Source organism: Rhinolophus ferrumequinum, chromosome 8 (assembly GCF_004115265.2).
Source record: "Rhinolophus ferrumequinum isolate MPI-CBG mRhiFer1 chromosome 8, mRhiFer1_v1.p, whole genome shotgun sequence".
NCBI classification, from domain to species: Eukaryota; Metazoa; Chordata; class Mammalia; order Chiroptera; family Rhinolophidae; genus Rhinolophus; species Rhinolophus ferrumequinum.
This window is the reverse complement of record NC_046291.1, coordinates 19,552,341-19,580,057: the sequence shown is the minus strand read 5'-3', so window position 1 is coordinate 19,580,057 and position 27,717 is coordinate 19,552,341. Positions and strand designations below refer to the sequence as shown.

Below are 27,717 nucleotides of genomic sequence, written 5' to 3'. Positions count from 1 at the left end.
TGCAGCAAGATACACACAATAAGAGAGATGGTGATTTAATTTGGGGGGGTCTCCTAAATTTGACAACAGAATCCAAATAGTAAGCAGCCCTTCACAGAAGTGTGTACTTTCAAACTTTCTTAACACTGAGCTCCTATTAAGTCCAGAGAAGTTATTGCCATTCTTTTAGATTTGAATTCTAGAACAAACGCATTTCAGACCTCACTGGGTACATTAACAAAACGGATATGCAGTTAATTACTCTCCAGTCCTTTAAGCCAACTCAGACAATTTCACCATAATAACTAGGCAAAGCATACCACCCTGGGCTTTGGGCCAATACTGGCCCATTTTGAGTTAAGAAAAACCATCTGAACTTTGGGACCATTTTATGCAAATGAGAGAGCTATCAATAAAATTCATCCTTTATTGTCCCTACTACTTTGTCATTTTCACGATTGTTTGATTAAATTTTTATAAGCATGATTATTTGGCACCAATGGGCAACGCCATTCTGCAAAGCTTCAATTTCTCAGATTTCAGTGTGCAAAAAATAACTTGGGGTATTTTGTTCAAAATGCATATTCTCCAGGTTCCTCTCCCAAGATATGGATCTAATAGGTCTGGTGTGAGGTGCAGGAAACTGCATTCAACAAGTGTCCTGGGAGATCTAATCTGTGTGGTCCTCAGACCACAGAGATGAGGACAGGTGGATTTCTCTTGCCTCCAGCCACTGGATGAATATAAACAGGATGCAAATTTTTTTTTCTTAATTTACTTATTTTGTCATAATACTCTGAACTAACTAGCATAAATAAATCTCAAATATAAAACTGATGTCTTCTACACAAATCAATCCTGTCTTTCCTGTCATGACACAATGTACTCACCATGTCATAAATGAAGTTTGTTACCCAGTAGCATGTCACACCAACGCCTGAAATATGCTGCAACTGCTTGGCTTTGGTCTGATGCTCCCTTACAACGTAGGTGACGAAGCTGGCGGTGGTGACAGAGTAGCCCATCAGGATGGAGAGTGCCACTAAAATATCGATTAAGCTGCTCATTCTATAATGAGCAACAAGGAGAAGAAAGCACACATAAGCTTCTGGAACTCTCTTCCATCCAGAAAGATTCATGACTAATACCATCAACAAAACAGTCTAAGAGTTGGCTGTGACACAAATAAGTCTTCCTACAAGGCAGCCAGATAATATCTCCTCCAAGACTTGTCTGTGACCCCGGAATAAATGTAGCTCTAGTGCATCTGAATTGGTGAGTGATATTTGATACAAAAACCTCTGTCTCCGTGGGTTGTGGGGTGTATCAAGGGATATTTAGTTCTTGAGCATAGAAATAGTACTTAAATGCTATACAGAGAAATTGAAATGATGAAACACTTATGCACTTGACTTAGAAAAGCAGCAGATTCTTGAATCAACAAGCACTACTTGGCAACCCCACTGTATACTTTCAGAAACTTCCTTTTATCCCAGTGAATGACTTATATTACCAGCTTTTCTAGACTGACATGTATTCCAATACAACTGGGATTTCCCATTATAGTGCTTTATGCAGAGACTCAACTATGCCGAGGAGGAAGTAAGTCACGCCATACATATCTACTTACGTGGCTTGTTCTTGGTCTTGCACTCCAGGGTAAGGATGACTGTACATGATGATGCCTTAAAAAAGAGAATGTCCTTTTCATTAGTAAATATTCAGTCTATCAGAAATACCAATGTTTAGATGGATAATACCCAATACTTGCCTCCTTATGTATGCTCTAAAGAATTTTACTTTGGAGATACTCTTTTAAAGGAAAATGATTTTCTCATCAATGCCACACAATTGGTGGCACTCACATAAAAAGAAAAAAAGTTTTACACATCATGTGTGGAATTTTGAGGAAAGGGGCAAGAATTTACATTTCTGATGTAACACTTTCCTCTCTATTTAAGTAATTGTTTTCCGCTTTCTCCTCTTTATCCTCTGCACTTCAGAAATGTATGGCATTTATAGAAGCAACTCAAAAGAAGACCAATTATAGGAGGATCTCCTGAAGAACAGAGACTTACCACCCCCATTCCTCTTTATTGCACTATTGGCTGAAGTGGAGAAATATTGTACCTGAGAAGATCACTCCTTCTCCTTTACTATTTCTAAGATGCCTATTGTTCTAGAATTCTACCACAGTACGGCTTTGAGCTTCAGTCACTCCCAAGAGATTTTCACTGAGACATAAAGATCCAGGAGGATTCAGAGAAACTAGCTGGCTCCAGAAAAATAGTCACTTAATTCCAATACAGTCCTAAATCATTGGGGTTTCCCAGAGTTGGTTATCCTTTCTGAGTTAGAAGCAAGGTGATTTTCCCCTCTCCTTCCTTAGAGGACGTTGGTTAGCCAGAGTCAAAATGGGCTGGCAACTGTTTCCCAAAGGACCACAGTGTAAAGGCAGAGTCTATACTGTCTGAGTAACTTTGGAAAAGAGTGGTAGGTATGGAAGGAAGATATTCTTTAAATATTTGTTGCTATGGAGTCATTAGCTGAAGGCAAACTTCCTGCTTATATAGCATATGTCCATTATATTAAGAAGTTAAGGCCCTTGCATAGCACCCAGATATTATAGAATTATTCCAAAGTTACATTCTTTCCATTAATTTAAAAGTATAACTTTTATTAAGTAGAACATGACGTGTTTTGAAGTTGAATTCTGAAATTGTTATATGTTAAAGAAATAAGTATATCATGAAAGCCAAACAAAGAAACTAACAACAATAATAACCAGTTTGGCCTAGAATTTTAATCACGTCATTGGAGGAGTGAACCTTTCTTATCTTTTTTCCTTTTTTTTTTTAGAAATTTATGGCCTCGCTTTTTACTGAGATTCGATTTTCCTTGGGACCTTATGTAAACCTTGTTGCTGAATTATAATATAGACAAGGGGAAAAAAATTTTTTTTTTAATTTTTGATTTGCATTTGAGGAATCTTTGCAAATACATTTAGCCCAATATGAAAAGTGGTGCTGAACCAATTGTTTTCATACATATGTTTAGCTGAAAGATTAAGGAAACGAGTCAGGCATGTATCTCAAAATCTTCCCTGTGGGTTCTACAGCATCCACATAATGATAGCAGTTCAGTGATTAGTTAATGAATAATTATTAAATCTAATCGACTCTTAGAATTTCAACTATTTCCCCTACACACAATATACATTAAAGGTAACACATTCTATGTTATCTGTACAATGGTAAACCTAAAATGAGATTGACCGTTGTTACTAATGCAGTAAAGGATAAGAATGGATACTAGGGTAAAGGGAACAATGTGTCAATTATTTTTGAAAAAGAGCCTAGTCATATAACAGTTGGTACTAAAAACAAGCAAACCTATATTCTTTGGGAAGAAAGAAAAGAATTTTTATGTTCAATTAACCATGAGAGGAAACTACATGAATATAATAGACATTAACATTTCAAAGGAAAGCTAATTAAAAAATTGTAATAGCATGTGAGAATTCAAACAAAATCAATTTTCCAGCTAAAGCAAAATCCTAGTTCATGTAGAATTCAACAAAGATGGCTTAAAACAACTACTATAGAAGGGGGAGGTGCTAAGAGAATAGTTGAGTCGATTTTGAAAGACAATAGTATCATGGCACACCCCATACATATATTATAAAACAGTAAAAGTATTTCAGGGTAACATGGATTTCTTCTTTGAAAGGAATCAGACTCTTTCCAGACAGGGTTGAAAGCTGCCAACTGTCATGAGTCTATCAAAGAAAAGGGAATTAAAAATAGAAGGTATCTCACTAGTAATCTCTATATTACTCAAGCTAAGCCTTATTTTTTAAGTAAAATAATTATAAATTTCCTTTCAGGGTCAATACATAGTTTATGTTGCAGAATCCTTAATTCTTTATACTCTGTAACTTAAAAATACAGTCATAGGAACCACAACTAGACTAGCCTGTTGGAGTCTAGAGCGATTCAGATGACTTTGGCCTTGGTAAAGAACACTAATAATAAATGAAATCGGAATATAGGTTTCAAAAGCTCACCCATCAAAAGTGACATTGGTCTCTTGTTCTCACCTACATACCTTTGCTACATTTTCCCCTAGTCATTTCTATATTTTTTGTACTTTCATAATTTGTCACAGCAACAAATGTCTTTTTCTCTGAATAAGACATCCTACTGAAAGTCAAGTGCTCCATAGTATTTCAAACCAGGTTATACTAGGCCCACCTTGTTTTAGTCACCATTTAACTTAGCACTTTTGACTATGCACTTTGTTGAGGCTCTAGATCTCAGGACTACGTATAAATCTTGTTATTTTCTTTATGGTTCCTCCTGCCAGAGCAATTGGGGGAAAAAATACTGTTTTTCTCTGACATGGAGACTCCAAAAGATTCTGTTTATAGAATGAGAACTTGACTCCACAGTAGACTGGTACAATCACCTGTACCTCCAGCATACATTATTGTGCTCAACAGCAGGGAGATGAAAGATAAATAGGCCTCAGTGTTTCTCGAAGATATGCTGTGTCTTTCTTTCCTACTTGAAAGGTTATTAGCCCACTTATCAGACTAGAAACTCAGTCTTGGCCAGCAAATATGTTACTCAATTTTTTTTCCATCTTTAATATTTTTTTTAGGATCAGTATGGGAAAATAATTTGAGCAAGGCTTAAGAAGATGAAATGATCTGATGGGCAGTCATTGAATTAGGAAAAAACATCAGTCTCTTTCAAATTCAAAACCTTATTTTTAAAACTATGTGGAAACCTTTTGGGAAATCCAGTTGAAGCAGATCTGGCTAAGTATAGAGAAGTAATAAAAAATTTTTTCTAACACTCCGTGCTTCATTTTTTTATTACTTCTCTATACTCCGCCAGAATATAGACAGACCAGTCTTCAGACCTGGGTTCAAATCCCATTTCTGAGCCACAGAGACTTAATAATAGAGAACAAGAATACTCATCCTGAAAGGGTGCTTCTAAGGAGTAGCAATACTTCATAGAAAGCATACTCATATAGTAAGTGCTCAATTAATGGTAACACTTTTGATCAGATATAGAACATTTTTAGTTTAAAAGTTTTGTTTTCATGTTTAGATTTGTGTACAATATTTATTAATACTATTTTTTTAGCCTATATACAAGTAAATAGCTATAAAATATTTTCCTTTGAGGTGTAACTATGAGGTATGAGAACAGAAATAAGCATGAAGGCAGCATTACTATCCTGAATTGATAAATGAGAAACTAAATTACCCTGAAGTTGAGAGGGTTATCCCAAAAGTTTCACCTGGTGGGAATTTGGAAGTGGTAACTTCCAAAATCCTTTTAAAGATCTGTGGTTTAGGTACCATACAATACCTGCCACTGGGAGGAAATGGTATCTGACATGCATTTTTATGTGGTGAGTAGCAAAAGTTGTACAAGAAGCTCTGTGTAAGTAAGTTTACCGTGTCGGGCAGCATCATATTTTGACATGTTAACTCGCAGGAGGAAGTTATTCAAGCTGTTGAGGTAAGCTGGAAGGGAGTGATAGCCTTCTGGATCATACCACACCTGTTCAATTCCAAAAGAAGGCAAGATCAGAATTGTGTTAATATAAATTAGGCTGTCTTTATATCTGACAGCCTACAGAAATTATATTTAAAATAAAAGCACCATTTTCCTAGTAACACATTTCGTCTTGGAAGATTACGAACCATCCCCCAGAGTGCTGACCTCAGACCTCTAAGTTTACAACTTAGAGATGGGCAGAGATTGGGAAAATATTTTTTTTTTCAGTGTGATAGCACCAAGTTATTAGTTATCCTGATCTTCTCTATAGGCAAAGCTTTAAATCAACTGGAGAAATTATTATTATCTCCATCTCTGAGGCTGTTCTATAGTGATTCTTGAACTGGAACTACGGCATCCTATCTCACAATAATAATAACAACAAATGGCGTATATATCAGGCTGTAATAAGAACAGAATACAAATGCAAGCATTGTACCTTAGCAACAAGATTGATAACCTTGTAATTCCCCCCACTATCTTTTTATTCCTAGTTATAACCCACACAGAAGTGATTTATTTTAACCTCCTATGTCAAAAACAGAGGGATTTAAAATATTGGTGGGCCTCACTTCAAGAAACCCGGTTGATAATTTAATTACAAATCTGATTTAGAGAGAAATTATTTAATATTAGAACTCCTTTGTTTATGCAAGAATATTTACTTTGTGGGGAGAGAGGAAAGAAACAAAATGACGTGACATTCAAATTTTTAGCAGTACTATATACTTTCTCTAAAACTTTGTGAAAATCAGCTCAATGTCTATCTCATAGGGATGTGGTGAGGATGACATTAGCTAAGTTCCTGTAATAGGTGATACTAGTGCTTGGTTTATAATGCATATTGGTAACTAAATGAGTATTAGTTACTCATAACTAATGTGGAGACTTCCCCCAAGTCTGTGTATGTCTCTTACTACCAAATAAGAAATATGTGAAGGGCAATTTAAAATTCCTAAGACTACCATTGATCATATGGCTAATCATATGTGTGTGATTCTGTGACTCTAGCTTGGTTCAAAACATAGATATGATCTAGAAGGGGAAATAAGCCAACTGGATTTTTTGTCTTCATCAAATTCTGTTAAGTTTCCATGTTCTTGAAGAAACAAGGCTAAACATATATGACACGTATATTAAGAATATATGCATAAGACAATGTACAGTTTAACAAAAAATTATGAGGGGAGTAGCACATCCATTGAACCATCGCTCAGATTGAGAACAGAAATTACCAGCATCCAGGTCATCTTCTCCCTGAGCTTCTGTGTCCTTTCAGATTATGATACTCTCTTCCCTAAACAATATGGTTGAGTTTTGCCTACTCTTAAAGTTTACAGTAAAGGCAATTATAGTTACATATTCCTTTTCATCTTTTTTTGTTGTTTTTTATTTATAATGTTTGGGAGATTTAGTTGGTGTGTTATATAGAACTGAGTTCATTCATTTCCATTGCTGAAAGGTCTATTGAATGAAAATATAACAATTTACTTATTTATTCTACTATATATGGGCATTTAAGGTTGTGTTTTTGGCTAATATGAGAAATACTACCATATACATTTTTATATATGAATCCTGGTACTTATGCGTACACATTTCCCTGGGTGAAATACACAGGACTGGAATTACTGTGCTTTGGGGTATGTATTATACCAAACTGCTTTTCAAATTGATGGTCCCCATGTTTTGTTTTTATCTCATGAAAATGCTTGAACATTTCAAGTTCACATTCTGATGTATGTGACATCCCAGAAGAAAGTACATAATTTACCTTGGCAAGTGTTCTATTGGCAGGAACTTCTGTTACATCAAAACGCAGGTCGTCAGTCAAAGGCAACCCAAAACTCCAACCGCCATATCTATACAGAATAATAAAAATTATATTTGCTTTAGTGAAGAAAATAGTCATAAATAGATCTAAAATGTTTAACTAAAAGCTCAATTTTTTCTTACCATTAAGAACACATTTACCGTATGAAATAAATACTGCCTGAAATATATTTTGCTTTTATCAATTATTTTTAACATATTTTAGTCTAAAATTTACATTATAACTAGATGTAAAAAGTTCTAAATGATAGCAAATGTGGAGTAATCATTCCGAAAATAAGTGACATATAATCTAACCAATTTCTCTAACTTAACTGAATCTGCACTGTCTCAAAAATCTTAAGATTTGTGTGCTTAATTTAAATACTTCTTTTAGGTAATTTAATACTAAAATGATGTAACATCAGTTCTAATCTATTTTCAAATGGCTCCATTTCCTCAATTCTCCAAACTTTTTCCCTTAGATTGATCCCTGGTGCTATACTTACTCTCTTCCTGAATGCTTAAAGGTGAGTTGTATCTATATAACTATCTGTCAGGTCCTGGTCTCTTAAAAATAAAAAGTGGATTTAAAAAAACCACGTAGTAATTTAAAGGATAAGTTAGTTTAAATGTCCTAGATTAGGGTTGGGTTAAATAAATAATTATGCAGTCACACTAGTTTAATCTTCCTGTGACTATTATTGTAAATGGGATTTCATAAAGCGATATTTTTGACATGCAAAGTACACTATAGTATATTGTTCACTTTTTTTTAAAGCAGGCTTTAGAACAGTTTATTTTTAATAAACCACATTTTATTGAAACTATTTACATATATTTCTGACAAAGAATTTTAAAAGTATGTATAGTAAATATTGGTTATATATATTGGTTACTATATACAGTGAATATTGGATGTATAGTATATTGGGTAGAGAGATGATATTTTCTTCTTTTTGCTTATCTGTGGTTTGTATTTTATAGCCAACATTCGTCCTTTATGTACATTGAGAAATAAAAGAGAGAAGAGATGGAATAAAGGAGAAAACAGTAGCTTACTGCAAGCCTGCAAACTTTCCCCCCTCCCGGCTTTATTGAGGTATAATTGACAAATAGAAATTTATATTTAAGGTGTACAAGTTGACCTTTTGATATATGTATACATTGTGAAACAATCACCACAATGAAGCTGATTAACATATCAATCACCTCACATAGTAATCATGTTCTTTGTGTTTGTGTGTGTATGTGTGTGCCGAGAACTCTTACGACCTATCCTCTCAGCAAATTTCAAGTAGACAAGACAGTATGGTTAACTATAGTCACATTGCTGTCAATTAGGTCTCCAGAATACACTCATGTTGTGTAACTGAAACTTTGTATGCCTTGACCGACATCTCTCCATGTCCCCCTTGCCCCATACTCCAGCAAGGACCATTCTACGCTCTACATCTATGAGTTTGATTATTTTAGATTCCACATATAAGTGAAATCTTGCAGTACTTGTCTTTCTGTGTCTGGCTTATTTCACCTAACATAGTGTCCTCCAGGTCCCTCCGCATTGCAAATGCAAGCCTACCAACCATACAGCCATGGCACATGCCTAAGTGGCCTTGCTACACATGAACACATTTTATCCACGTGCAGACAGCACATCATACTCTAAGTTTTGAGATATTCATATTGGAACTAAGGCTACTTGTCACCAAAAGCAACGCCTTAAAATTCTCCAAGTTGGCATAATCCAGTCAATAACTTCTCTTTTGCTTCCAGAAAAAAAACGTACAAATTTCACAATATATTTTTGAGGGCTGAACAAATCAATGCTTTTCGATTTGCTCAAAATGAATCTTCATTTAGCGCTGGTACCTAACTTTTAGTGCATAAGGCTATTTAGATAAAACAGAGAATTTAACAATGTAAATAATTGATAGAAATGTACATCTATTGTCTCAAGTCTAGAAGGCAGTTACCATTAAATTAGAAAGCAAGATACGCTAAATTAGATGTTATAAACAGAGTATTTTTACCTTTTTTGCATAAACTCATTAGCAGTTGATATAAGATAATTTTCTAAGCGGTGCCCAGTCAGGTTATAAATTACTTGGGAAGAATATGTTCTTCTATGAGGTGGCGAATAGTTAAATTTAGGACATTCCTGAAAAATAAAGTTAAACATTAAGTTCTTTGTGTTAAGGAGCTTCAGTTTCATGATTTGTCTGTTTTCACAACTGGTGGAAAGTGACATCTGTCCTCTGACATTAAAGAGCTTTGAAAAGGAAGGCACCTTGCCTATGCCAAGAAATTAGAACAAATAGTTATTATATAGAGAGAGCAGATATATGTGTTTGGGGCTCACTTGAAGTCAAAAAAGAACACAAGTTTACTATGTGTTAGTTTTCTTTTACTATACTTACAAGCTTGATATGTTTGGAGAAAAACGTTTAACACTAAGATGACTCAAATAGTCTCAATAATTCACAGGGAAGAAACAAATGTTTGCCCCCAAATTGAAAAGATCACAGTAACAGACTTAAGTTCTCAGGGACTGACAGCAGCAGATGAAAAATTTGTTTTCTATTAATTTTAAGGTACCAAACCTAGGTATCAGAGCTCAATTTTACGTATATCTAAATCTAAATCTAAATTTAATTTTATATAAATCTAATTCTAATCTTTATATACATAAATCTAAAATTATTCTAAAATAAAAAGTTTATATATATGTTGCAAAGTTGCATGTATATGTATTGCAAATATAATACAGAGAGTCCCTGGATAACTTTTGCCCAGTTTCCCCTATCATTAGTATCTTATGTTACCATCATACACTTGTCAAATTAAATACACTGGTATATTATTATTACCCAGTCTCAGAACTTAGTTTTAACCCCTTATTTTTATGCTCATAGCTTTCTGCACTTCCTGACCACTTACTTTTCACAGAAGTTTCTCATGCTTCACCTCCATGAAATTTAGTTTGGGAAAAGCTTGGCATTTTTCCCATTTTTTTCCTTCCACCCTTCACATGATGTCTCAGAGCCTGAGCCTAAGACCACACGTGTGTACCAAGAACATAAAGTGACAAGTTGCTCTAAGAAATGAATGCTGAATTTCACCTTACATCAAATTGTATCAACTTGAAGATCACATTCCAGAATGCCACTGGTTTCACAAATAGAAAGATACCCTTCTATATATATGTAGTGCAATCTTTTAGCTTTAATTTTTTATTGAATCATATTACACACACAGAAAAGCACACATAAGTACACTGCTTGATGAATTTTGACAAACTGAACCTGTGTAACCAGAAACCACACCAGGAAACAGAGCAATGCTAGTAGTACCCCGGAAGCACTCTCGTCATATGCCCTTCTAATCACGACCACCCCCAAAGTGACTGACACAGGATAACTTTGCCTGTTTTTGTCTTTTGTATAAATGAAATCATATTATATGCACTCTCTTGTGTTTGGCTTTTTTTTACTCATCATTTGTTGGTGGGAATCTTCCACCATGATGTGTCTAGTTACAGATCAATCATTCCCGTTTTGCTGTATATAGAATTTCATTGTGGAACTATATTACATTCAATTTATCCACTCTACTGTTGGTGGGAACTTGAGTGGTTATTATGAATTGTATTGTTATAAATATTTCAGTATATGTCTCTTGGTGAACATATTCACATTTCTCATGTGTATATAATAGGAGTGAAATTGTATGTCCCATATGGCATGTGTATCTTCAGCATTAGTAGATACTATCAAACACTTTTAAAAACTGTTTGCACAAATTTAGATTCTCATCAGCAGAGTATTAGGTTGAAAAATTTTAATCTATTGGAGTTTTTCTAATTAAAAAATGTGTCCAGATTCCAATTTTAAATACTAAATTAGTTGGCTTTTACTCTAAGTTGCACAAAATATGTAAAGGATTTCATAAATTAACTAGATTAGATGAGGAATTAGAAAACTCTTTGAGTACTGGGTAAGATTAATATTTAAATATGCAAGGATTCTAAAAGATAACCATAGCATCCCAAATATTGTTAGTAACTGTCTTTCATGAAAACACAAAAAAAAATAGGTTGCATTTACTGAAAACATTTTCATACTAAAATATTGTCTCAAGACAGTGTAGGGTGACATTTTGAAGAAAATATTGCTAGATTCCTCCCCATGGAGAAGTAAGTCAACAACATAGTGACTCTCAAAAACTAATAGTGACCTCTTATCTTCAACTACCTTTAATTTCTCCAGTGAATTTGATTTTCTTAAAAGCTTTCTTGACAGACCTAGAAAACAAAGTGTGTATAGAATACAGACCGGGAAAGAGATAAGTGGACAATCTTTTTTGTTACTTTCAGGACGTAGATTTTTGCTTGCATCCTGGAGGTGTTGCTTAGAGACATCGGGAGTTCTGCTCTGGACTCATACATATTACTGACTTCTCAAATGATCAAGACAGTGGCAGTCTCACTGTGTTTTCAAATATGACAGTTATGGTGGCATTTTGCTGAATGAAACATAGAGCTTTCTGGTTAAAACTGAACTGAAACCAAAAATTCATCTTCAGTTAGTTTCCACAAAGACTGTCGTAGAATTACCTACCTTTGGAAATTTGTCCTGAGATGGATTTACAGCAGTGACCTGAAGTTCAATGCCAATATTTTTGAGCTGCCAGGTCCACATCTCTGAGGTACTAGCTTCCATAAAATGAAATTATACTGAATCTTTGGTAACCTAGATACATCTTTCAAGTTTTGATATTTATTCCTTTCTTTTTTTCTATTTAACCAAAGTGAATTCCATCTTACCTGGACATTTTCTGAGCAGGAGCAAACACCAAAATTAGTGATACGTTCTCCACTGGTATTCCATTTTCCCAGACTGTTTTTCTTTAAACACCTTCTGCAAGTAAAAATTATATTGACATGAGGTGGGTGTGCATTCTCATGTTTATGTGTGATCATAGAAGTGACTATTTTGTATTAAATTCCTGTTATAGTCCCAGGTACAATTTACTGCCTTCTCATAACTTGAATATACATTGCACTACCGTTTTCAAATGATCTGACATTTTATGGGGAGTTGAAGGATAGCACTAAGTGATTAAACAGTGTTAAGATCAAAACTCATTGAACTATCTTAACATGGCAGGATGGGGCTTTTTGACTCATTTCTTCTCTTTGCTCTTTTCATTCTCTTCTCGAACAGGAAGGGGATATGTTAGCAAAATGATGCACTAACGTCAGGTTTACATGTGTTATGCACTATCTTGAAAGTTTGAATAAGCAACACTACATCGCCTAAAAGCCTGGGAACTGGAACGAAGACTTGGGTCTCAGCTTTAGCTATGCATCTTCCTACCTCAATTTCTTTATATAAAAATCTTAGTCTCTATGAGCCTCACTTTCTTCATCTTAAAAATGGGATTAATAATTCACAGGGTTGTTGTGATTGTTAAATAAGAATATGTACACAAAAGAACTGTACAAGTTATAAAGCATCCAGTGTTTATTATGACAGCAAAGTGCAGCCAGGAAATGAACTAAAGGAGATAGATAAAACCTGTTAAAGACAGATTTCTATTAGGACACTGCCTTCCTCCAGCCTAATAACATACACCCACTCATCCACACACCCTCACACGCACACTCACACACACACACACACACACACACACACACACACAGAGTGGAATGTTGAAAAAAAGAAAAAGAACAAGGTCCACTTACAGGTCACTGGTGTTCAAACACATATTGTCGATGCCAGGGAAGGCCCACATTGCTGAGACCAGTGCGTTTGTGCTTGGGTTAGAATTCCTGTAACATTAAAAAACAGAAACAAATTCATGATTCCTCCATGAGTTTCCCGTATGAAACTCATGCTCACGAATAATTTGAAGAAATGAAATATGCTTTCTATAGGACTGTTTTCTTAAAAGTTTAAGAAAGACTTAGTTTCACGGGGAAAAAAAGTGTCACACAAAAATAAGCACATAATCTCTATTTGGCTGCCTTGTTATTTTCTTGATTGCCACATGCATTTAGTAATCACCTATTGTATATGTAAAATTATATTATACAGAATTCTGACAGTATTTTTCAATATTAGTGAGACTAATAAAAAGTTATTTGCTACATATTACAATCAATTTGGAAGCCATACCTAACCTGGCTTTCTTGATTAAAGTCTAGTCATTAAAAATAAAGATGTACTACAACTTTATTTTTTAGACAGAAAACAAAAAGTTATTTGTTGGCGATAGAACTGTCATGTCACAGTAAATCAAACTGTCCGTTCCTTTGGCAGAATTAAGTACTGTGGCTTCTAAGTTCCTATTCTTCAGCATTCCATGGCCTTCCTTCAGGTAAAACCACACCTCGGAAGCACTGTGGGAATGTCATCTTAGGTTAAAGGAGAGAAACTTACGCGTAGAAGGCTGTCTGTTCAGAGGTACCATAAAGAGATGGGGAGATCTGGACCTCTGGATAACTGTTCCTGGAATTTCTCAGTGTGCCAAGGCCCATGGCAGTCGTTACGAAGATGATGGGGAGGATAACCTGAGCAATGAAACCTTTCCAGTTCCTGCGGGTGTGGTGGAACCTCTTGATGAGTATGGCCATTATCTTCTTCAGGAACAGTCCAAAACCTTCCAGTCTCTCTCCTCTTGTCAGGATTTTGTCTGATTAAAAAAAAAAAAAAAGAGAGAGAGAGAGATTTGATATGGTTCTGGAAAGTCCTGGTAAATCAAATAATAAAGTAACTTCAAAAACTATAAACTATGGATAGATGGCATAATGTGATGTGCTGGGGAGAGCTTACAAAAGTTTAAAGACTGGGATTTTAGGTTCAGCGCTTTATCTATCAGCTTTGGGCCTGAGCCTCTCTATCGCATAGAGCTGTATGTAAAAGTGCTTTGAAAATGATAAATCACTATCCACAAAATATTATTAGTCGTATACACAGTAATTGTACATGTCAAAATTAGATATCTATAATTTTATAAATGAATATTGTCCCCAATCCACAGTCTCAGTCTCAGTCTCAGTATGTATTACTAATTACTAATATTGAAGAGATAGCTTCTACCAACAGATTGAATTCAAATAAGAAAAATGGAAACCAAAACAGCAACCTAGTCTAAGAACACATTTCTACAGTGGATAATTTAATGGTTATAATTCTAACTGGTTCTCATTCTAATGAATTCATCTTAAATGTGGGAAAAGGAAAATGCTCTCCTCCAAAGTATAATTCTAGTGCATTTATTCGTTACGTTCTCCATAGAAATTAGATGGCATTTCAAAACCCTATTTTTACTACTACGGTCACAAAAAAGACCATATTGGGGAAAATGTCTCCTCTCCTCCCTTCTCAAATGCTCTTCAGGTGCTGAGAAAAATGTCATAGCTTCTAAGAGTAAGAGCAGCTGTGGAGGCCATAAACTGTTGCTTCCTCTATAATGCTCTTACAACTGATAATTTCAGCAGGCCCCTCTAAAAAATGGGTTCAAACACAATATTTCTCCCCCTAAGGCCTGCCGCCAAACATTCCTTTACATGTGATAAGGTGTGATATTCGTCAACTCTGTGGATATTTTTAATTCTTCGCCACATATTATGCAGCACAAAAATCACGATCTTCATTTAGCTGATAAGGAAAAATACAAAGCTGCTTAATTTAAAATGAACTCCAATTAAACAGAGTGAACAAGTTTAAATGCAAACTCATATCTCTGCAAAGGGGAATTGTAGAAGGAGCTGAATATTTTAAGTTAATTAGTATGCTTTTCTGTTTCTTGAGAAATTACATGTGGATGACTTACAGGTGTATCAAACAGAGAAAATGTGCTTTCTAAAAGATAATGTCAACTGAGGGGTACATTTTGACTAAAGAATAGTTTCAAATTATGAGACAAATGCAGAAGCAAATACATAACATTTACTTCCTGAAGCAAATGACCACATTCTAATCAAAGTCCTCAATTCCATGAACTCAACAATTATATTCTCCAAAAGATGATAAATGAGGAATATGGCAGAGGACAAATGAGACTCCAAGTTCTAGTATTATATAAACATCAGAGATGACGTTTTCTGAGTTTTAGAGCCAGACACAAGTTTAATTAAAAGTTCCATTCCTAGAGATTTTTCTCAATTTAGGTAGTCATATGGAGTATGACTACTCCATATTTTAAATATCATTTTACTACATGCTCCCTTAAGTAAACAGTGTTTCCAAAGGAGTAAATTAACTGTCAGAAAAAGAATAATCGGATAAAAGTTATTTTTAAAAGAGCCAGATTCTTCAAAGTCATGTCAAGAAACATGATTTTTCAAACATATATTGTGTGAAGAATTATGGGGGAAATCTATTGTAATAGGTTCATATTCATCAGGTGCAACTTCATCAATTCAGAGACCATCCTCCAAAAGCATTTTCTCAGCGCCTAAATTTTCTCAGCACGTGAATTATTCAGAGAGGTGGGAAGGTTAGACATGCCTTCCAATGAGGTCCCGTAAAGAGTGATGACCATTTTTCTTAGACTTTTTCTTTTTTGATTATTATTATCTCCACTCGTACATGCCCTAGTAATAGTGAGTGAACTATCTTACAAGGTAACTCTTTCCACTGTTGGACAGACACAATCACAAGAAGGATTTTAACTTGCTGAGCACAAATCTGAGATTATAGTAAATGACATCTCAAAAATGACTTCTAGTAGGTAGGGGAATACTTATCACTGCCCTAACAAGGAGGTTCTTTCACATTCTTCAAAATATTTTTGAAATAGAGAACTCGATTTGGCTTAAGAAATATTTTGTATATTAAAAAAGGAAAGCTTATTGTTTTAGTCTTTTTGAATTTAGGGAGAAAATTTAAAGTTGAATTTAAAAGAATCAAAATCTGTCCTGCAATTTTCTCATTTACGTCATTTATTGGAATTAAGCAAAATATGTGATTAGATTTATACCATCTCTGTCTGTGAAATTGCTGCTGCTGACAGATAAATCATCAGGAGTTGAGATGCCATTGGTACTGGAATTTCCAATCTTCTTTTGTGTTAAGTGCTCAAGAGTCATATCACTAGTTTTGTGTGACTCTTTAGTCAAGTTCAGAAAAACCTGGAAAGAAAAGCCAGAGTGCTTCATTAACAGAAAACATGCATATCTTGTCTAGTTTCTATGCTGAATTTTGATTTTGACTTTTTTCATCATATGTATTAAGACATGTGAATTTAAGTGACTATTTTTGAGAAGAATTTTAAGTGAATATTTTTATACGTAAAAAATAGCTGCTCTCTATTTGGAGCAACACATTTGTTCTCAGAAGTTGGTTTTACAAATGAATGATATTAAGATACTTTTAAGATTTTCTAATTTTGTAAAAAGAAGCAATATAAAAATGCTTCTTTTCTTAAAAAAAAAGTATACATATTTATTCTAAGGGAACAGCAAGTTACAGCTTTAAGAAGAAAGGAAATGTCCAGGTGTACCTCTTCCACGGTGGTATCTGAAATGCCATAGCACCCGATGTTGAGGTCACCCATGCCGTTGTCCAGTGCTCTTAGGAGTGACAGATAGGCACCTGAGACTTTGGTGCTAAATGGAGGAAGCACATAAACAAGCTCTCCCCCGATGTCCTCCTTGAGGTAGGCTTCAGGGAGGTGTGACTTGATCATTGACGTCACAGCCATTGTGTCACATATTGCACTTGCATTTAGATTTGGACTCTAGGGACAAAATCAGAGGTTAAACATTCCCTTGTCTATAGACTGTGGTGTCCAAGGGCCTTAATCAGAAGGTGGTGAGGTCTTTTAGGCCACCCAGACCTGAGTCAGATCACAAGTGACTCCTCCAGTGGTTACCTGTCCCACTTGGGGGTCTCTATAGTTGTCTGCAAATCACTATTCTACTGGCTCCATTCTCCCACCTCCCCCAGTCCCTTCTCCAACCTCCTTGCCCACTATCCTCCCTGTTGCTTGCTCTACTCCAGCAACCGCAGTCTCTTTTCTGTGTTAGAGTGCTTCAGGCTCAGGCACAGCCCCCCAGGGCTTTTGCAAGTGTTTCTTTGCCCCAAGATAGTGACACGGCTCATTCTCTCCCCGGCTCCAACTCTTGGGTACACTGTCACTTTCTCAAAGACCACCCCCCTTACTACCCTACTTAAAATGGCACCACTCAGCATTCCGTATTTTCCTTCCTCTGCTTTATTTCTACCCATAGCATTTATCATCTGCTAATACACTCAATAATATACTTATTAATTGGGTCATCTGAATTCCCCACTCTCCATCAGAATATAAACTTCATGAAGACAGAGATTTTAATATCATCAATTTACTGCAGTATCCCCAATTCCTAGGAAAGTGTCTTGGATATATGATAAGGCATAATACACACTTAATACAAACCATTTTGACTGTATTAATGAATATAACAATACACTACTTTTTTATTTTGGAAGTTACATCAGGATGATTAGACAGAAAATAAATGATGGTGGTCAAAATGAAATGACAGTGCTCATATGACTAACAGCATGGACACCTTGCACAGTTTGGTAAATCATATTCTGTTTTAGGTGGTACAAGGATCCTTAGTCAGCATTCTTCAAAGATGTAAAAGAAAACCACCATTGGTATGTCTGAGTTAGTCTTCACATTGCCACGTGAGGAATACTGATCAGAAAATGAATATGTGAAGGCATTTTTTCTTCACTTGTTTCTTTTTTTTTTTAAGTTAGTGTCAGGTGTACAAAACAATATAATAATTAGACATTTACACCCCTCACAAAGTGATAACTCCCCTCCCCCAGTCTATTACCCCTCTGACATCATATATAGCTGTTACAATTCCATTGACTCTATTCCCTATGCTGTATTCTATACCCCGTGACTATATAATTTAATATATATACATATACATATATATTAAATTATAGTTGACATTCAGTATTATTCAGCTTCAGCTTCAGGTGTACAGCCCAGTGATCAGGCATCTGCACCATCCATGAAGTGGTCTCCCTAATAAGACAAGCGCCCATCTGACACCCTACAAAATCTTTACAACATTATTGATTATATTCCCCAAACTGTTTGATAAAGCAGAAAATCTAACTTTTTAGCCTTACAGGCAGAAATGCTAGAGAAACTAAAATGCTTATCCTCCATCAGTAACCTGAGGCTCTAAATCACTTTTCACCTCACACATTGGTTCTTAATGTGTGACCCCAAACGAGTAGCATCAGCATCACCTGGGATCTTGTTAGAAATGTGGTAAATTCTGAAGCCCCATCCCATACGTATGGAATCAGAGACTCTTGGGGTGGGGCGAGAACTCTGGTTGACCAAGACCTCCAGGAGTACTGATGCTCGCTCATGTTTGAGAAACACGAAGCTAACATGTTGGTAGTGAATTTTAGCAACGAATAAAGCTGGAGAGATCCTGCCTCCGTTTCACACAAAATTAACTTATGACCCCATAATAAGGTATATTTTCTCCCCTACAAACCTTTTTCTTGGTGAGTGTGAGGTGATAGCCATCCCCAAATGCTTCCTTGAGGTAAAATGGTGACCCACAGCAGCGCAACCCCCCCTGCTCCAAGAATGCAATGCGGTCGCTCAGCACTTCAGCTTCATCCAAGTGGTGCGTGGACAGAATGATTGTTCTGGCTTGAAAATACAGAGGCAAACAACCAAGAATGAAAAAGGAAAATACAGTTCCCAAAATATACAAGTTAGCACAAACAAATCTTGTGATTTATGAGAAGACTCACATTTATGAGCTAACAGAAAATCTGACCAGAGGAGCTTCCAAAAGGATCAAAGAAAAATTTTAGAAGGAGTGTTCCTAAATATTTGGCGCTCTCTCTCTCTCTCTCTCTCTCTCTCTCTCTCTCTCTCTCTCTCTCCTCTCTCTCTCTCTCTCTCACATCTCTTCCTCCTCTCTTCCTTTCATCACTATGAAGAAGCAGTAATTTTAAAGATTTTTGAATATTCCTCTCTGATTAATCTACTCCACTCTGATTGCTCTTTGCTTTATATCCCGTTAGCACTTATTTAGTCTGTTTTCAGTTTATCTTCATTTGTGTATGTTTGGTTTCTCTAATTAGATTCTAAGCTCCTCTAGGCAGAATGTGGAACTGCTATTGGATTTACATGCTCTCAAAAAGGCCAGTTAAGCACTCAGTTCACAGTGGGCACTACATTGATATTAACTAATTGACCCAGAAATTTAGCTGGGAGAAGAGAAGACTTGAGAAAAAGAAGAGCCTATCTGAGACCTTTCATGGAGATCTGAACAGAAGGACTTCAGTCTGTATGTATCCCAGAAGGCAAAATTATGACTGTTGGATAGAGAAGTTATAAGAAGGTACTCGTACCAGTTTTGTTCTTGGATATAACATCCCATATACTTCGGCGAGAACATGGGTCAACTCCAGTGGATGGTTCATCCAAAATGACGACCCTTGATCCACCAATGAGAGCTATGGATATGGACAGCTTCCTCTTCATTCCTCCTGACAATGTTCCAACTCTTTTATGACGATGGCTATATAGTCCAGTATCTTTCAAAGTCCTTCAAAAAATAAGGTATCGTGGTTATTTTCTTCACAGATAAAACAAGTGAATATTGGAAAAATATAATAAGTACCCTAAATGATAGATATTCACTAAGAAACCATTATGTGCTCAGCAAGGTGCAATAAACTACTGAAAATTCATGACATAATTTTCTATTATTTGTCATGTAATTGGAGGGATGAAATTAATGCTCAGGAAACAACACAAAGGAATATACGGCTCATTATTTTATTCATTCATTTGACAAATATTTTAGAGTATCTGACCTTTTAGTGCCAGACTGTATTTTAGGTGCTAGGTGAAAAGAAGTGAACAGATAATGTTTCTATCCATAGAGATTATTTCTACTATGAGTGTGTATATCAGGAGGTCTATAGAGAAAATTCAGTTAATAAACATATTCTCTAAGTTTATAATATGCCAAGTGGTGATAAATGTAGAAAAAATAAAGCAGGGTACATGAGATGCGTAGTACTTGGGCACTCTATTTAGGCATCTATTTTATATCTGGTGGTTTACTCAGAGAATGTGACATTTCGTCAGAGATCAATAAAGTGGAGGAGTAAGTCAAATGGTTATTTGGGAAAGGCTGCTCTAAGTAGAGGGAGCAATAAGTGAGAAGCTCTGAGGCTGGAGCAGGCCTAGCATAATCAAATGTACAATTGGGCTAGTGTGCCTAGAGCAGAGTGAATAGGGGAGAGGAGAAGGAAATGAATCAGAAGTGTGATTGGGGGCAGGTCAGGGAAGGCCTCATAGACTTGGATAAGGACATTACTGAATTTCACACAGAGTGTGGTGAGAAACCGTTAGAGGGTTTTGATCCCAGGAATGTCATGGGCTGATCTGCAGTTTAAAAAGGTCACCCTGGCTGCTCTTTGAAGAGTAGAGTGTATATAGGAGAGTAAAATCTCGAAGTCCAGGTAGGAGGCTTGAACCCATATAGTAATCAAGGAGATTAGAAACAGAGGATTTGGGGCAATATGGGAGCCAGAGTCGAAGACAATTAAACAATTCCTATATAACTGGCTGGTGAGGATAATGATATTAAATGTATTCAATATCAGAAAAGTAGAAAAACTAAAAATCAATTGGTTTGTGAGAAAATATTTCCTATTGGTATTATTAGCATAGCTTGACTTGTCTTTGAGAGGAGTTACCAATGCATATTCTCATTCCTGTCATAACTGACCTTTTTACTTCCTCATGCAGCTGCTGTTTAGTCCAGTGAGGAACTTTGATGGAGCCATATAAGAGAAGGTGTTCCTTGGTAGTGAGGTAACTAAACAAAACGTCGTGTTGCATGCAGACCCCCATGTTCTTCCGTACAGTGTGCAAGTCTGTTTTGATATCTTTTCCATAAACAAAGATGGTACCGGCTGAAGCCCCAAAGAGTCCAGTCAACATGGAGCTGGAAATAAAGAAATGACAAAGTAGGTTGAACCAAGCATTTAAGCTAGATTTTAGGACCAAATATATCTCAGTTGTTAGACAAAAGAAATGTTAACAGTCTATCTCCTCAGACAAAGTCATGAAATAAAATGATATTAAATGGGAATAAAAAAATAAAAATTACTTTTAAGCTTTTAATAATTTAGAATGTTACAGAAACACTACAAAATGAAGATGGTGGTGGTGGCAATAATGACAGAGATGCTTTTTCACTGTCCGTGCACTCTCTCCTTCAGCAAACCCATGTACTTCCTCCTCATCAGATAGTTTCCATAGATTCTTAAGTCTCAAATTTACATCCCTAGCCCAGATCTCATCACTCAGTTCCAGGCTTGCTTTATACATCCAGCAGGCAATGTCACTTCTCCATGAGATGTCTTACAGGGTCCTTGAACTCAACCTGTTTAAAACTGAACCCATGATCTTTGCACTCAAGCTCATGTCCTCATGTCACCCCTTCCCCATATGGTAAATCCATACAGTGGTTACCAGCCTCAAATCCAGTTGTTTTTGTATCCTTCTCCTACCTTAGTCTCATAACTCTGCCCACCTTTTTCCATTTTCCCAGCGCCACCGCAGCGTAAGCCACCATCACTACTTCGGTGCTGCTGCTGTAGGCTTCTCTCTTGACTTCCTACATGCTCTTTGGCCATCTCCAGTCCCTTTCTCCACATTGTGACCAGAATATTCTCACGTAGATAATTCCTTGTCATCTTTCAGATGACTAATAAACTGGGCAATTATTTAATATCCATTTTCTTCACTAAAATGTAAGCTACGTGAAGTCAGGAAAAGATCTATTTTGTTAAGATACTGTCTCGGTACCTAACTAGTGCCTTGCACTTAACAGAGTTTCAATGACAATTACAGATTAAATAGGGAATTAATATAATATGCAATTCTTCCCATAAAAATACACTGAAATATAAATAACATTTCATTCTCTATAGTAAAGGTTTATATTCAGAAAAATTAAATGGGGACTGTCTCAGCTAAAATTGCAATCTCTTCAAAAGCTTTCTCTATCTCTTTTCTTCATTGGCCTCTTATTGCCTGGTAGGAATCTTGCCTTTTAAGCATTGCATCACACTAGAAAGCCAACTCTGAATTTAAACAGGTCATGTAAATCAGAGTGGCTCCATGTTCACCCATTTCATGACCTTTCTTTGCCCCTTTTTATTTACAAAAAAGTTTAATTTGAATGTGTTTTGGCAGTCCTTGAGTTTATTCATGATGACAGTAAACAGGCAGGATATCCAGCAACTGACATTATTCTCCAATAAGGGCTAGAGTGCCAACAGCAACTCCCAGCTAAGCTATGTGGAGCATTAGAAGTGAAGCAATCAATCAATCAAAAGAAGGCCACTTTAAAAATATTTGAATCTCTTTTCCATTAGAACCCAGGAAAATGCTAGTTAAGTGAAGAGTGAGCAAAAAACAGACCATGTAGTGCTCCTATCTTTTTGTATCTGTATCTGATAGCTGGTCATTCTTTTGTTTCTTTATGAATCAAAGCAAGGATTCCCTGTGAGGGAGCAGCTGGGGCTGAGTGTGTTTATACCAGAGTGTGTAAACTCAAGGTTGTACATGAGCCAAGACAGACATGCAAATAAGTCCAACAGACTGGGCATGTGAGGTAGTATGGATTGTGGGGACTAGGGATGAACCAGAAAGCAGACACCCCCTTTAAGAGAAGTATCACTAATAAGCCCCAACCAGTTGTCCCAACCTGTAGACTCAATGTTGTCAAATGTCCTTTTATCTAAGAGATACCAAGACTACGTTTTTTATTAGAAAAATTTTTCTATTTTAAAATATTGGTACTGAATTAAAATATTTAAGAAGTACTTAGTGGACCAACACTAGATAGAACAAATAAACTTAACTGGTGGGCCTGATCTGGCCTTAGCGCTCATGTTTTGGGATTGATCTCTGATTTAGACTCCATCCCATAGTATGCAAGGTGAGCCATCTTAATCCATCTGGGAGATGTAATGACTTTACTTTTTATGAAAGAGCCAAGGAAATATTAAGCAATATGCTTCCGAGACAGTAAGTATTGAAAAGTAACATACATCGTAGTAGTTTTCCCGGCTCCATTGGGACCCAGCAATGAAGTAATATGCCCTTCGTAAAAGTTCAGATTAAGGTTATCAACAGCAATTTTTGAGCCATAGATTTTTGTGACTCCATGCAGGGCAACCCCAACCGTGACATCTTTAGGTTCAGGCTCAATGTTGGAGGGAAACCTGCCATCAGGACCTGGAGAGAAATCAAGAGAAGAGTTATAAGCTCACAAAGAAAGAAAATGCAGCTAGTGTTAGACTTTTTCTATATAAAAATATAGCTCTCTAAGTAAAAATTAATTCTAGAAACAAATGATCTATTACAGCCTTCAGCTTCCTTCTCAGGTGGTTAAAGAATAAATGAGAATGTGGAATTACATTCTCTAAGGTTTATATGGCCCTTCTCTGTCAGAAAGAGTCGTCCCAGAGTACGGAATCATTATAAGGAATTCAGTATTATTCAACAGATCTCAAGCATCAAAAAAACAAGCCTAAGGCTTAGTTCTCTAACTGGATAGAATGATCCCAACTTATGAAAGAAACATCTATAAGATGTTACTTTATAGTAACAGGGCTAGCTCAGATCTGTGGTTTATAGAATCCAGTTCATTAATTAATCTCTACATCTCCTTCAGACATGACAAAAGTACCACTTATATGGGTCATCCTCCCTTTATAAAGATGACATTATTCACCCAATGTCAGTGAGACATAAGCTTTAAAACCATTTATCCAGCGTCGATGATGGGTTATGCCAAATTATGGGTTATGCCATACTTGCTACTTGGTTATTCCTTATGACTAGTGACAAATGGCTAAAGTTAGGGGTGTAGACTGTAGCGAAGGAAAAAAATTTTTCTCCATGTGAGTCTAACTTGACCACAAAGGGATCTGCAATCTTGGACTAATTAGCACCATATGCTAACCAACTGAGCTAATGAGCCCAGAAAAAGCCACAATTTAATCTCCATAAGAGTCCAAACATATATGTGCAGACATATTCATCCATCACCAAAAGGATACTGTTGTCATTTAGAAAAACAATTAAAATCACTAAAATTTATGTAAAAGTCATGTAAAATTTATATAACTTTTCTCATAATAATGCATGTTGTTGACCTACTTGCTTTATTGGCAGATGGATTGGTGTTCTGCATCATGATATTAGTAAACATAAGGCCATTGCTTTTCTCGTGCTTCACCTCTGCGCATCCAAATCGCTCCTTCCAATAGGAAGGAAGGATTGGAAAATACCACGGGGCTGCCATGCCATATGTACCTGTATAAAAATGCATTAGGAAAAATAACTATTATTTGATTGTTAACATTAAGCATCAGAGCTAGTTTCAGACAGTAGTTTCTCTGCTTTCTTTCTTTTCTTTCTTTCTTTTTTTTTTTTTTGATATTATAGAAAACTAAACTGTGGTCTTGGTTTTCAAAGTAAAGTAAAAAAGATAGTTTTTCTTTTATTTTTTCCTTTTTAAACAGCTTCATTGGGGTATAATTCCATCAAATTTACTCATTGCGAGTATAGAGTTAGATGATTTTTAGTAAATTTATAAAGTTGTGCAGGCATCACCACAATCCACATATTAGAATATTTTCTATAACTTTAAAAAGTTCTCTCATGCCCATTTCCAGATAAGCCCTGCTCCCATCCCAACTCCCAGGCAATCAGGGATCTTATTTCTGTCTCTACAGATTTGTCTTTTATAGAAATTTTACATGAATAGAGTAGTACTCTTTTATTCACTTACAGCATCAGAAAAAATGTACAAATATTAATAAGACTTAGTTGAAAAACTCCCAAGCATGTTAGAAATCATGACCACTTGAGACGTAGGATGGGGAACCCAGCTAGTTATTTTCCATTAGAATTTGGTAAATTCTCTTTAGAATCAGAAGACTTGGTTTTTGCCTTATAATCCCATTTGGAAAGATTGGATTCCATGCTTTCTTAATTCACTCCATCCTTTATAGAAACATCAGAGAAGGAACTCACTAGTGTATTATCTCATCCTGGAAAATTGTTGGGTTAGTTTTGAGATTTAAGTATTTCTCTTTGGAGATTACATACGGTAAATCAAATATTAGAAAACATACATTAGCCAGCTTATAATGGTGAAAACCATAAAAAGTGTACATCTGTAGGAAGCATGTTCATACCTGGGAAAACATTCCTGACGTACCAAGCAATAAGGAAATAAATGAAAGAATCAGCTAGAATTAGACAGCACAGCCAGCCAAATGAGGTGGTGTCATCCTGAACAGGAGAACTGTACATATTTTCCCACTGAAGACCTAAAAAGTGAACACATATGTTTATTCTTGTGTGAGATGGACTGCAGTTGTTAAAGATAAAACCCAATTTTAAAGAAAGTGAGCCTACCAATGCCCTGCTCCTCATATCGCGCAATGTATTGACTTGCATAACTAAATGCTGTTGGCGACAGCAGGCTCTGCAAAGAGAACAAACGGCAATGATCATTCTTGTAGATTTCACACATTTTACTCAGACAGATCTTAATATATTTAAAGGTTTGGACACATGTAGATAAAATCATATTTAAAAAAATACAAGGATCCCTTACCAAAACGCTACAACTGAAAGAAGAGAAGAGGGAATAGCAACAAACAAAAGCAAGAAAAGTATAAGTTGGAAAAGGTTTTTCAGAAATCCAAAATATACAGCTGAACTTATTAAATGTTTCTCCGTACTGTATAAAATAGGTAATTACAAAGTAATGCAATTTTAACACTAAAATCAAATGAAATGTTAGGGGCCAAAAGAGGTTTTTACTTCATAAGTTGATTTCAGTTAATAGAAGAGCTCTGAGAAAATATACTAAAATATAGATTGAAAAACTTACTACTGCAACAAACTAAACATTTAAATTTTGTTTAAATCCAAAGTGGTCAATGTTAGATGAAAGTTACTTATCACTTTCTATTTTATAAAAAGCAAAGTTTTAACATGACTTAGTCAATGATAAGGTTTACTTCTGCTTTCCAAATTTTATAATCTTAATGCTTTCATTAAAATTCTTAAATTAACTTAATCCTTTTGAATTAAAAGGCAGAAAAGGATTCAAAATTGATTATATGCTGTCAGTGCATTTGTTTTTATGCCTGTAAGTTATATCGCATGTCATGAAAACCATGACAATTATTGACATATGAGAATAATTCCAGTAATACAAGCTTTAAGACATTTAAGGAATTGGACCAGAGAGATGTCAGAATTCTTGATGAAAATGTGATATATTACATTTAACCACCACTTTCTTCAGGAACTATTAACAGCCTCACCTATTATGGTTTTAGAAACTGCAGGGAAAATGTTTCCTTTTCATAGTCTTGTACTTGTATACAATGGTATACAATGATGTAGAAAAACTGACTATCATTAGGACAGTTAAGCTTATTTTGCAATCTCTAAACGTCTACATTTAGATAAGTGTACTTTCAGTCTGAGAGTCTAAAAACAAAAAGCGTCCATTTTTCTCACACACTGGCCATTCCGTTGTGATCAGTTGACTCACCATGAATACTTTTACTACATAGCTCAACTCATCCTCAATTGTAACCAGAACAATAAATGGGAAAAAAGCAATGATATAGATGAGGCTTCCAATCAGAGCTGCAATGTTGGTGCTGTTAAAAAAGACACTGATGAGATAGCTCATGGCAATAACTGAGAAGCTGTAGTCCGAAAAATACAGGAATAAAATGAACCCGTCTGTTTTAGGAAGAATATTGCCAAACTTGAGTATAATGATAAGGATGACGATGGTAACCAGTAAAAATCCAACACTCTCTATAAGCCAGGCAAAAAAGTGACTGCAGGAGTTCACACCCATCATCTTCATGTACTGTAAAAAAGAAAAAGTGTTAGCTGCTACTTAAGCTGATACATTCTCAACTAACAATTATTCCTGCACCATGCCAAAACGTCCTTGAGATTCTTCACGTATAGTATGGCACTAGGCATCTTAATGATTTTCCTAAGTCAAGTATCTGTCCATGCTTGCTATGTGAAATTAATATGACCATTTATTCCAACTCATCTTAGATTGTATGCTCCCAGAGTGCCCCAATTTAATGAAATAATGAATGATTTGGATGGTGAGCTTCTTTTACAATTTCATTTTGTAACTGGTATCTAACTGATGTCTCCAGATCAAATTAGAGTAGATCATCAAAATTTATGGTATCCCCGCAGAATTTTACAACAT

General features: G+C 35.7%; 1 protein-coding gene across 1 annotated transcript in view; it reads right to left on the bottom strand.

Moving 5' to 3' along the window:
• ABCA12 (ATP binding cassette subfamily A member 12) overlaps nucleotides 1–27,717 on the bottom strand; it is a 163,010-nt gene that overhangs the window by 18,937 nt on the left and 116,356 nt on the right. The window contains exons 24-41 of the mRNA XM_033111395.1: nucleotides 27,025–27,354; nucleotides 25,872–25,941; nucleotides 25,649–25,783; nucleotides 24,606–24,761; nucleotides 23,492–23,678; nucleotides 21,157–21,375; nucleotides 19,766–19,962; nucleotides 18,895–19,055; nucleotides 16,878–17,114; nucleotides 16,356–16,506; nucleotides 13,811–14,063; nucleotides 13,114–13,200; nucleotides 12,193–12,286; nucleotides 9,401–9,528; nucleotides 7,330–7,417; nucleotides 5,453–5,558; nucleotides 1,610–1,664; nucleotides 870–1,047 (exon numbers count right to left, since the gene is read on the bottom strand). Of these exons, the coding sequence (XP_032967286.1) occupies nucleotides 870–1,047; nucleotides 1,610–1,664; nucleotides 5,453–5,558; nucleotides 7,330–7,417; nucleotides 9,401–9,528; nucleotides 12,193–12,286; nucleotides 13,114–13,200; nucleotides 13,811–14,063; nucleotides 16,356–16,506; nucleotides 16,878–17,114; nucleotides 18,895–19,055; nucleotides 19,766–19,962; nucleotides 21,157–21,375; nucleotides 23,492–23,678; nucleotides 24,606–24,761; nucleotides 25,649–25,783; nucleotides 25,872–25,941; nucleotides 27,025–27,354 (2,832 nt within the window). The remainder of the gene's footprint in view (nucleotides 1–869; nucleotides 1,048–1,609; nucleotides 1,665–5,452; nucleotides 5,559–7,329; nucleotides 7,418–9,400; nucleotides 9,529–12,192; nucleotides 12,287–13,113; nucleotides 13,201–13,810; nucleotides 14,064–16,355; nucleotides 16,507–16,877; nucleotides 17,115–18,894; nucleotides 19,056–19,765; nucleotides 19,963–21,156; nucleotides 21,376–23,491; nucleotides 23,679–24,605; nucleotides 24,762–25,648; nucleotides 25,784–25,871; nucleotides 25,942–27,024; nucleotides 27,355–27,717) is intronic.